This window comes from Notolepis coatsorum, assembly GCF_963971535.1.
Source record: "Notolepis coatsorum genome assembly, chromosome: 13".
Lineage (NCBI taxonomy): Eukaryota > Metazoa > Chordata > Actinopteri > Aulopiformes > Paralepididae > Notolepis > Notolepis coatsorum.
In genome coordinates this window covers 108,968,643-108,980,705 of record NC_140177.1, presented here as the reverse complement: position 1 = coordinate 108,980,705, position 12,063 = coordinate 108,968,643, and the positions used below count along the sequence as shown (strand labels likewise).

At 40.9% G+C, this 12,063-nt stretch overlaps 1 protein-coding gene across 1 annotated transcript; it reads left to right on the top strand.

Moving 5' to 3' along the window:
* The first annotated feature begins 283 nt into the window (after window positions 1–283).
* On the top strand, window positions 284–11,391 carry LOC311238807 (N-acetylneuraminate-9-phosphate synthase-like). The gene is made up of 6 exons (XM_084327005.1): window positions 284–565; window positions 719–934; window positions 1,946–2,045; window positions 3,336–3,490; window positions 4,483–4,749; window positions 11,026–11,391. The coding sequence occupies exons 1-6, from the start codon at window positions 434–436 to the stop codon at window positions 11,209–11,211; spliced, it is 1,056 nt and encodes a 351-aa protein (XP_084183131.1). The 5' UTR covers window positions 284–433; the 3' UTR covers window positions 11,212–11,391.
* Window positions 11,392–12,063: the final 672 nt, after the last annotated feature.

Here is a 12,063-nt window from a genome sequence, read left to right as displayed (position 1 = left end):
CTACTCAAAACAGCCAATCAAAGACTATTTCATCTGAGACAACTCAAGAAATACAAGGTTAGGAAGAACTTAATGGTACAATTATACACAGCCATAATACAAAACATTCTTTCATTATCCATCACTGTATGGTACGGCAACACACTGAAAAGAAAATCTCAGAAAGGCCGCACCCCCTGCCAATTTAAAGTTCCAACGTGCCTAGTTTTGGGTGAAACTGGATGGACTGGCTAGGTCGGCAGAACTTCTGTCCACTATAAAGGTTGACGGCTAACATCATTCAAGCCCCTTTCACCTGTATCATTTCCTTCAAGCATTTGGCCATCTTTAAATTGCTCTTTTTTTATCGCCTTTTTGGTCGATTCTAGACGCGTAATATTTTTGCTATTTACTTTCTGTATCATCACTTATTCATTCACCACATTACACCAAAATGCCTCTGCAGTTTGAACTGTGTCCTGGTAGAATGATCGGGGGCTCCCACCCATGCTTCGTCATTGCTGAAATTGGACAAAATCATCAGGGTGACATCGAGATTGCTAAGAAAATGATCAAGATGGCAAAGGTAGTATATAGATGAATGTATTCCATGTATGTAATATATTGTTAATATTATGTTTGGGCTGATATCAACATGAATTCAGTCATTGTCACTCTACCCCTTGACTCCTGTCTTTCTCCACTGCTCTAACGTTTCTCATCTACTCGCCTCAAACAGGACTGTGGAGCTGATTGTGCCAAATTTCAGAAAAGTGAACTGGAGTGCAAGTTCAACAAGCGCGCTTTGGAGCGGCCCTACAACTCCCGACACTCCTGGGGGAAGACCTATGGGGAACACAAGCGTTATTTAGAGTTCAGCCACCAGCAGTACAGAGAGCTGCAGAAATACGCCCACGAGATAGGGATTTTCTTCACGGCTTCAGGAATGGATGAGGTAAATTAATCACTTGATTGGTTCAAAAGTATAGATCCTTTTCAAAAATGTCATCTTAACTCATCTTTAAATTTGAGGTGGGAATACTTGAGCATTTAAAATACTTTATGTAAAATAAATATTTCCTTTCTTTATTTAGACAGGCATGCTGTCTAGTCTAAAATCACATTTTTTCACCAAGAAGTTTAAATAATTTGTCAATACTGCATGTCAATTAGCACACTGTCATTCAAATCCCACATAAATAACATCACACGGTCCGCTTACTTCCACCTATGCAACATTAATCGTCTCCGTCCCTCACTTACACCCACCAGCACCGCTATTCTTGTTCACGCCCTGGTCACATCCCGTCTGGATTACTGTAACTCCCTCCTCATTGGTCTCCCACACAAGTACCTCTATAAACTCCAACTGGTTCAAAACTCAGCCGCCCGAATTATCACCAGAACTCCCTCCACCAACCACATCACTCCTGTTCTCCACTCCTGTTCTCCACTCCTGTTCTCACTGGCTGCCTGTCAAGTCACGCACTGACTACAAAGTATTACTACTCACTTTCAAGGCCCTCCATAACCTAGCCCCTCCTTATCTCACTCCCTCTCGGTCACTCAGATCCTCCTCTTCCTTCCAACTTGTCACTCCCCCTTCCTGTCTGACTACCATGGGATCTAGAGCCTTCTCCCGCTGCGCCCCCCGCCTCTGGAATTCCCTACCACAAGAAATCCGTGAAATAGATAACCTCCCCACCTTTGTTTCCCGTCTCAAAACACCTGTGTTCATTCTGGCATACTCACTTTCATTTTAAGTTTATTACAACTGCTCCCCTATGATGTAACTATGTAACTCTGTAATACTGTGTTTTTACTATGTGAAATTGTATTTGTTTTTAACGGTGACCTTGGGTGCTCAGAAAGGCGCCTTTAAATAAAATGCATTATTATTATTATTATTATTATTATTTTATATGAATGTTCATATTATTTCTATATTTAATTTTTTTCCCCATAGATGGCCGTGGAGTTCCTTCATGAGTTGAATGTGCCTTTTTTCAAAGTGGCTTCCTGCGATGCAAACAACTTTCCCTATCTGGACAAAACTGCTAAGAAAGGTCTGAGCTAATCTATTGATAATTATTATTGTAGCGTGATGAGATGTGGCTTTCTTATGCTCAGCGTGTCTGATGCCCCTGGCAGGTGTACACTTCCCCACAGGCATGGGAAAGTGGGAAGCTGGTGTAACCGGTCTTATTTGACATGCCCTGAGTGGGAGTTGAACCCCGGTCTCCCGCACTGCGGGCGACATCGCAGACCACTATACTCTTGGTAATGGGTCTGGACTCTGGATGCCTCTGGGGAGTGAATTTACTTGCAGTACCGCTTAACGTCCACAGCCACTTCACTATACACAGTCCATCGTGACTGTGGATAGACACGTGGTACCTGCGTTACACTCACTCCCCTAAACTCACTCCACCCAGGGCATCCGGGTCACTGGGCACCACTGTAACCGGTCTTATTTGACATGCCCTGAGTGGGAGTTGAACCCCGGTCTCCCGCGCCGCAGGCGACATTGCAGACCACTACACGGTAATGGGTCTGGATGCCTCTGGGGAGTGAGTTTACTTGCAGTACCGCTTAACGTCCACAGCCACTTCACTATACATTATGATGAATTGAAAATGGGGGACCCTGATGTAAACAAGACGAAAGTCTTTCTCTGGTCTGCATCCCCTTAACAATTGTATGTATTGAGCTGTACTGTACTGTACCCATTCTGCAATCTGTTAATAAAGTTTTCAATCAATCAATCAATCACAGTCCATCGTGACTGTGGATAGACACGCGGTACCTCCGTTACACTGGGGGATAAGGTACTAAGATAAGATAAGATATTCCTTTATTGATCCCCTTCGGGCGTCATATCAGCATGGGGGAGGAGGTAGGGGAGGTACTGGTATGGGCATGGTAATAGTACAAAGACATAAATATAGGCAATAGAATTAGATCTGAATATAAAATATGAGAAAAATAAACAGTGTAAACAATATGATTAACTCTGAATATAAAAAGGGTAATGCATTAAGGTTTTCAAATGAATCCAAAAAAGAAAAATGTATACGTTAATATTGACAGTCCTGCTTACAACATAACTACTCTCTTCACCCACATCTTGGAGTTGAAAGTTATTATTCAGGCTAATTTGCTAAACATCAGCTTCAAGCCTCTTACTTTCTAGCCTACAATATTCTATAAAAAATTATGTTGCAGTGACGTGGAAGCCATTAGTGGTTCATCCAGTAAACTTGAAGACCACTTTACCTCAATTATTTGGCCCATTTATGGCCCATATATGGGTAGTGGCTGAGTCTTTGGCAAACACTGTCTTACTGTATCTGCAGGCCGTCCCATGGTGGTGTCCAGCGGGATGCAGTCGATGGAGACCATGCGTCGGGTTTACAAGACGGTGAAGCAGCACAACCAAAACTTCACCATCCTGCAGTGTACCAGCACCTACCCGCTGGAACCTGAACATGTCAACCTCAAAGTTATTGCGGTGAGTAGAATATAGAATACAATACAATAGAATTGAATAGAATTTAAAGACTAATAAACTGGGCAGTTACTCTGAATGTGTTGTTACTCTCCGACAGAAATGTATTCATTCATTGGAATGAAAGAATCCGTTACCGATGCGTTGTTGCATTTCAGCTGTCTCATATGTTGAAATTATCCTACTTTTGCGTTGAAATGCAAAAGCTAAACCAGATTGTTTTCAAGCATCCTTGACATCCAAGGACAACGATGTAAATAAGTCATTGCGCCTTTTTCGTTCCTATCCTTGACAAAAGCAAATATGTGAGTAATAATCTGTATATGTTTTGTTGTCTAAAATAAATACCATACCATACCATTGTTTGCTAGCTTTCTGCTGTGTTGTCATGATGAAATTATTTGTATCCGTTAATCAAAGTAGCAAAGGAAATTCATATTGACATTATAATCAAAGTTATACCAAAACAGCAAAGTCTTGGGCTGGATATTGACTAGTGAGCTAAATTGATTTGACTATAGTCGTTTATGTTGAGTTTTCAGGGATAATACCCCAAATCTAAAAAAAAAAAATGTATTCAAGAATAACAGCACATTTGGTTTATAACCATGTCCTGACCTGTTTTGTGGTGATCATTGTTTGTCATTGTCATGTTTGAGACGTACGTTGCCTTGTGTTTTGATGAGCCTTGTATCTGTTTCTCATTGAATTCTTGTAAATTTTTCCTTTTTTGTCTTTTTGGAACCCATTCTGTTTATTGCATATTTTGACCAGTGAAAAATTAAAAAGAAACACTGTCTACAACTTCTGTGCTCCTATAATTCAACCACTTGGCCAATCCTTCCAGTGATGGGCAGTAAGGTTGTTACATGATATTCCTCACATGGAATGCAAAAAAAATAACAATATCATATATATAATGTTCAAATTATGTTATTTCTAATTCCCATTCAATAAGTGACCGAAATGTGACTCTTTTTGCCCTCCTTCTACAGGAATACCATAAGGAATTCCCTGACATTCCCATCGGATATTCCGGACATGAGCGGGGAATCTACATCACTGTGGCTGCTGTGGCGATGGGGGCAAAGGTTGTAGAACGCCATGTGACCTTGGACAAGTCTTGGAAGGGAAATGACCACGAGGCATCCCTGGAGCCCGCAGAGCTGGCAGAGCTGGTGCGAGCCATCAGACTGGTGGAGAGGGCCTTTGGAGCCCCTACCAAATTCATGCTACCCTGTGAGAAGACTTGCCATGATAAGGTTGGTTCAGCTTCAAGGCCACTTTTTAGTCAGTTACATTTCAAGTAGTTTATGTTTACATTTAGTCACATTGAGGATGTCCAACACAAACGGTCTGAGGAAAGCACGCAGTATTGTCAAGGACACCTCTCACCCCAATCACTGACTGTAGGCCGAGTAGCAGTGCATGGAACTTAAGTAAGGTATATAATCTTGAAATAACCAATGGAAATGCTAGACATTACATTTACATTAACATTTAGTCATTTAGCTGACACTTTTATCCAAAGCGACTTACAAGTTCTGTACGACAAGTCATCAAGAAGGGCACAACTCTATAACAATGTTCATCAAAGTAGCTGAAATGGTCACGTGGGCTGGGAGAACCAATAGAAAATTCCTATTGTTTCGCAATAGTTCAGTGTGCTCCGCAGATTGGGGCCGTCAGACAGACTTGCGCTGGTTGTGCAATGGAGGATATAGAGAGGCACTTGTCCCTGGTTTTATAATAAAATGGCAAAAAGACAAAGAGGTATAAATTGGAACTTGTTATGGATGTTGAGGATAGAGCTATAATGGAGGTTTCTTTGTGTGGGGAATAAATTACCGGGAGATACTGGTCCAAATATGAAGGCAACACCAAAATGTATGTATGTAAACAAATCATTGTTTTATATTTCTAATCAAGTACTCAAAAACAGCATTTTTCTATTTCAAGATTTCAAGCTGTTCTGGCCTGGCTCCGCCCAGCCTCGGAATGCGATTTGAGTGACAGACCCCCACCTGTAGCTCCGCCCACACTACTCTACTAACGTCAAAGTGAACCTAATACACAAACAAATATGGCTCAAGCATAGGTTTTCGAATACAATACAATCCACAAAGGGATGACACCGAAGCTGACGGCGAAGCAGGTACCCATGCCATACCATTTTGGGTATAGAGAAAAATGACAGGAAGAAAGAATAAAATTGCTCTCTCACTCAGTCTAACTCACACACACACACACACATACACACACACACACACACAGTGCTTGTACTAACGTTAGATTTTCTTGGCGCAATAAACAGAGCTAAGATAACCCCCTCCAAACACACACAAGGAACATAATCATTCATTCGCAATACACACAAGTAGGTCTACATATATACAACGAAGCACAGAGCTAAGATAACGTTAGCTAAGCTAGCTTGCTCTCTCACTCCGTCTAACATACACACACACACACACACACACACATGCACACACTGTGCTTGCACTAACGTTAGACTGTCTTGGCGCACACACACACGGAAGAGTACCGTAATACACAAACTGATGAATGAACGAGGTCCTACTGCTAATTAACTAATTACAACGTACTGTATGTACTTACTGATTCGATGCTTTCTTTCGGTCTCAAAAACTTGGTACAGGCTAGCTCCCTTCTTCTTTAGCAACAGCCAGGAAATCACGGCAGCATAAAGTCCCTCGTCTTTGCAAAAATCCAAAAACTAACTTGGCCCATTGCTTGTGGAGCACGACATCATTAGGAAAAGTGTGCAAAGACATATTAGCAGCTTGGCAGCCAGGAACAGCAAATCTTTTGCCCGTGTTGCTCATACTTTTTAGGTTAGGCTAACTCACTGCACTTCCCTTGTGGTCTCTGGTGTCTGCACTAAATAATGGTTGATTGTGGGCGGTGGAGGTGACTACAACCAGGGGCGGAGATATGCAAATCAGTGCCTTATTCACGTCAGCAAAAGAGTGAAATCAGAATGGCTTAGTTGAGTGAGGGAAGATCTCGTGAACTCGAGACTAGACTGATGAGTCAATATGATAATTAGAGACACAGACCACATTGATATAATCCCCCATTAGGAAACAATGCTAAACACTGGAAAAGGCCATTTATAAGACATGGGACCTTTAAATTGTATCTTACTTTATTATTCATTTTTTTATTATATTTGTATATATATATATATATATATATATATATATATATAATTTTCTTTACATTGTTATTGCTTTATATTTATTTTTCTAAATACAACTGTTCATTCATTCATTCAAAAGTAGTGTTTGAAAGGTAATGTATGATCTTTAAATACTTGAGCTGCAAACATTTCACCTGCTTAGTTCAATCTAATTGTTTGTAACCAAGAGGAACAAATATCGCTTTTGTGCATATATCACTAGTTTATCAGTTTTTTAATATGCATGTGGGGCTTGTTGTGTCATTGCCCGTGTTGTCAGTAATAACAATCTTTAAATACTTGACCTACACCTGCTTAGTTCATACAATCTAATTGTAACTAAGATTTGCTGCAGGAAAAAAACCACTTTTGTGCATATCACTAGATATATCAGCTTAATATGCATTCCATGTTCACATTTCCTGGTTGAAGGCAGATGATATGGCGAAATGGACGTTAAATGTCACGTTTAAATGTCTGATTAAATACTTAGGCTACAAACGTAGGTATCATCAGAAAATAGTACTACTCGACCACAGGAAGAAAGAAAAAAGGTACATAATGTACGTTATAGCCATACGTAATATATTTACTTATTGTACAAGTAATGTTTACATTTTGTATCAGCGGAAACATGTGCGACCAGGAGTCGAACTAACAATGATTGTGTGGTCGCAGATGAGTGCTCTCACCACTAGACTAAGCCACCCATGCACTTACCTTGATACAAACAGCAATCCTATGATGATGATTTGTTTTAAGTTATGGTTTAGATAGAAAGTTAGGGTTATTATGATTAGTTTAAGGTAACAGTGTGGTTAAGGCTAGGGTTAGGGTTTGGGCTAGGCTATCAGAAAAGTGTCTTGGTAGGGCGGCTAAGTGGCGCAGTGGGCAAGGCACTCGCCACTAACGCAGGAGATGCTGGGTTTGAGCCCAGCTCTCTGCATTGCTACCAGCTTGGCTGGTCGTTCATACTAACACAATAGGGCAGTGTTAGGGGTGGGAAAGCTGGTGGGTGGGGATTGGACGTTGTGGTGCTTGCCTCTGCACTCAATGTGGGAAAATGTTATTAATGCATAGCCTTTAATGCTGCGAATGGTGCCTGCAAGCACCACCCCCCAAACGTTGCGTACGCACAGATATGTGCTTAGCCCGTGTGTACGATCATTTCTAAGCAAAGTGTGGGACTTATCAATTTGAACTTGTGCTTGACTTTGTGCTTATATCTACGCACAGCTCGGAGCATGCGTAGCTGACGCCCAGTGGTAGAATATCGTTACTGCAGACGAACGGCATATGCGCTCCTCAATTTCATGCATGTTTCAATGCGGAAATAAGCTTCTGTGCATTACTCCCGACACTGGCGCGTGTTCTGTATGAACCGTAATTCATTATAGTTCATTGTGAAATAGCGATAGTAGTGTAATTATTGTCAAACCCTAAATAGCATGTGGAATAGGTATTTCTGAATGAATTCAGCCTGGTTCATAGCGTTATTATAGGAATACTTCTCCGGTGTGCGCTCAGATGTTTTCAGAGATATAGGGCATGTCTATTTGCAGAGATTGAGAACATAATAATATTAAGTAGAGTTCGCTACCCGAGACACATTCTCCTTGATTTGTACCGCAATTTGAGACCCACATTGGAGCGTGGAGCAAAACGCAGTGTTTGATGTATAATTTCCCCAACCCCACCAACTACATACAATATCCATAATCAATAACAGGAGGCCAAGAGAGGATTTTATGCCAGGTTACCCAACATCATCGGAGCAATATATAGACTGTACCCATATAGCTTTCAATGCTCCATCAATAAACAAATCCAGTAATGTGAACGGGATTCCACTCGGTCAATGTACAGATAATCTGCGATGCGCATTTTGGCTGATAATGTGCCGGTGGCCGGAGTCTCATTCAGGCCTAATTGTATTTAATTCAATTGTAATATCTAAAACATCACTTAAATGCAGATCAGGGTTATCCACTGAAGCCATAATGACTCTGACCAGAACCACAGGCTCATGACGAGCGCACATAATAGGCATTGTAGAGTGCAGAGTTGGCCTGCTGAAATTGATTTAATTTCAGTCATTACAGTGCTTAATGTCGGGTCAGCTTGTCATTTATTTCTGTCAATGTGCTGGTTCTGTAGCAGGACTGGGTCAGTCAACATCCTTGGCTCCCGGCGCACCGAAGATAGTCTACACGCTCCCTCCTCCTCAGCGGAGTTGTCTGTGAACTTGGCAACTTCATTTATTTATTTATTTATTTATTCTCTAAAAATATCTATAATCATACGATTAAATATTGTTTAAAATAAAACGCTAAATACTATTATTCTGTGTGTCATGTTTCCAAATAAGATTGTTCACAACGGGAAATGCTGTATACGTTCAATTTGTTGGTTGGACCTCGGTGATCAATCTCGCTCTCAGTGAAGTCTCTCAGAGTTCGCTCGGGTTAGACCATTATTTCACATCCCATGGGGGTGTTTCATGACCATAATATGGATAATCGGGGCGGTTCTGGTATGCAAATACTTTTTTTTTTTTTTATCCACTTTTTCTCACATTTTCTATATTTTCTCCCATCCCAATTTCGTATCATCCAATTCAACCCTCCCCTGTCATGAACGCTGTTTCTTGCCTCCCACAAGCCGGCTGCAATGTGGACTAAGTCATACATAGCACAAGTCCCCTCCGGTACTTGAGGTAACAGCAGTCGCATCTTTTCACCTGCGCAGCTCGATCTCTCAGTGGCGAGGAGTAACGCGTGGGAGGCTCACGCTGCCCCCGACACTTCCTGATTCTACTGCGCAGGCGCACCAACCGACCTGTAGGAGTCGCTGTCCACAACGCCCGATCCCCACCCATCAGTTTCCCACCCCCTAATACGGCCAATGTGTATTAGTATGAACGACCAGCTAAACTGAAAGCAATGTGGAGCGCTGGGCTCGAACAGGCGAGCCCAGCGTCTCCGCATTCATGGCGAGCGCCTTGCCCACTACGCCACGTAGCCGCCCCTGGTATGCAAATACTTAAAACCATGTACAAGCTTCAGCGTAGGATCAAAGTGATATTTATCAAGACAGGTGTGCGTACGACCTGTGTATACGCACGTGTGATAAATCCAGTTTTTTTTGTGCGTGCACACATTCTAAATTCTGTGCTTACGAACGAAAGTAGAAGACTTTCTAAGAACTGTTGATAAATGAGGGCCCACTTCGGAAAAGTCCTACACACAGAGCAGAGTTTGAGGGGTAAAATAATCTCCCAGGACTTCAGTTTATACCAGGGGTGGGCAATTATTTTTCCCGGGGGGCCAAATGAGCAACTGAAAATATGTTGGGGGGCCGGGCCAAAATTCCAAACTCAATTATGCATAATATACATTTTATTTCTATATAAAAAGCAGTAAATGGCATTGTTTTGACCCCTGGTAAGAGTGTATGTTATTATTTGGCAATTAAAAGGTGAGGTTAGCTTTCAAAAATATCATTTATTCAAATAGAATTTATTTCCAAAATGATAAACTAAATGTGAAACATTAATAACGAGTTTCTATTGTTTCTATTGAAACAAGGATTTTCTTAGCTTTCTAAAGACATCACATCATCTTATAGCAAAAATAAACAAGACATGTCACTGAACTGTGTAAAGAAAAGTGTCCCCGTTTTGTAGCCTTTTTTACTTTACATGCCTATATTAAACATTTAAGAAAAAAAAATATCAAGTGTCCCATTTCACTTGTTATATTTCCACATTTTAGTGTTCTTCAGTTCTTTTTTGTTTCATTCAGTGTGAGAAATCCAGTCTCTGTTGAGCTTTAACAAGTCCATCAAAGTCAGGTTGCATGTCTGAGGTGGAGATGCGAAGCACAGCTGCCAGATGTTCATCAGTGAGAGAGGATCTGTACCTGGACTTGGTAAATGTCATGACTGAGAATGTCTGTTCACATATGTAGGTGGATCCAAAGAGAACCAACATCTTCTGAGCATGTCTCCTGAGCGTATATTGTGCGTGTGAACTTTGACATGAAAAAAAAAAAGTAAAAAAAAAAAAAAAAAAAAAAAAAATTATTATCATGTAATCTTTCGCGGGCCGGTCAGAATCATCCATCGGCCCGCGGGGCCGTACAATGCCCAGGTCTGGTTTATACCCTGGTCCTAAAAATTTCCCTACTGTAGTTCCGGGGGGAAGTTCCTGCGATGCAAACATTCTTTCTAGCAAGTCAAAAAAGTCAGTGTCAAATTATTTAGTTTGAATTTGTTCTTAATTTGTATGTCTGGAATTTGTACCTCCCCCCCCCCCCCCCCCCCTTCAATTCTCCAGCTGGGCAAGTCGGTGGTGGCTAAGATGGCCATCACTAAGGATTCGGCGCTGACCTGGGACATGCTTGCTGTGAAGGTGGCCGAGCCGAATGGCATCGCTCCAGAGGACATGGAGAAGATGATCGGCAAAGTGATCAAAGTGGACGTGAAGGAAGACGACAGTATTGAAGCTGACATGATCGAATAACCGAGACAACAAGAACAGGGGGAGAGAGAGAGAGAGACATACACACACACACACACACACACACACACACACACACACACACACACACACACACACACACACACACACACACACACACACACACACACACACACACACACACACACACACACACACACACACACACACACACACACACACTGAGAAACAAACTAGAACTAGACAACTAGAACTAGACAAAGGAATGCCAGACAGAAATAAAACAGACACATTCTTATTTTATTTTATTTTATGAAGAATTGCAAACAAATGTCAAATTATTTTTATTTACAGACTATAATGTGAATTATGTAATGATTACCATCTACAACCATTGTTTTGTTTTGTGAAATTATGAATTATGATAGATGACATTTAGTCTATAATTTCACATTCACACAGCTTTGCACTAAAACAATCTAATCTTTTTATTTATTTTTACTTATTACTGTCATATTATACATGTAATAATCCCCAACTCACCATATACAGTAGCTGCATTTATTCTGTTTCTGAAATGTTTTTTGTGTATAATAAAAAGTTTCAAAAAATAAATAATAATAATGATATAGTTTTATTTGAGTGAAACATGTCTAAACATCTAAATATATATATCTTGTAGGAATGTAACTGTTATGGTTTGTAACCGACCCCAATCGCACAACACAAGACAGGTATGATGGTTTGCCAAGAAACAGATATTTATTTAGAACAGGGAAAAAGGGCACTGTCCCTTTAAGGGAGAAAACACAAAACACTGGAATAACACAAGAGGGGAAGGTAAAGTGCCTTTAAGCGGCGGGCAGGAAAAAGGGAACACTATGGGAAGGTAAA

Bases quoted from the DNA above. Each gene is read 5' to 3' on its own strand.
- LOC311238807 (XM_084327005.1), top strand. From the start codon at position 434: ATGCCTCTGCAGTTTGAACTGTGTCCTGGTAGAATGATCGGGGGCTCC. The intron at 2,046-3,335 runs GTCTGAGCTAAT...CTGTATCTGCAG, and splicing joins GGACAAAACTGCTAAGAAAG to GCCGTCCCATGGTGGTGTCC. The intron at 3,491-4,482 runs GTGAGTAGAATA...CTCCTTCTACAG, and splicing joins TCAACCTCAAAGTTATTGCG to GAATACCATAAGGAATTCCC.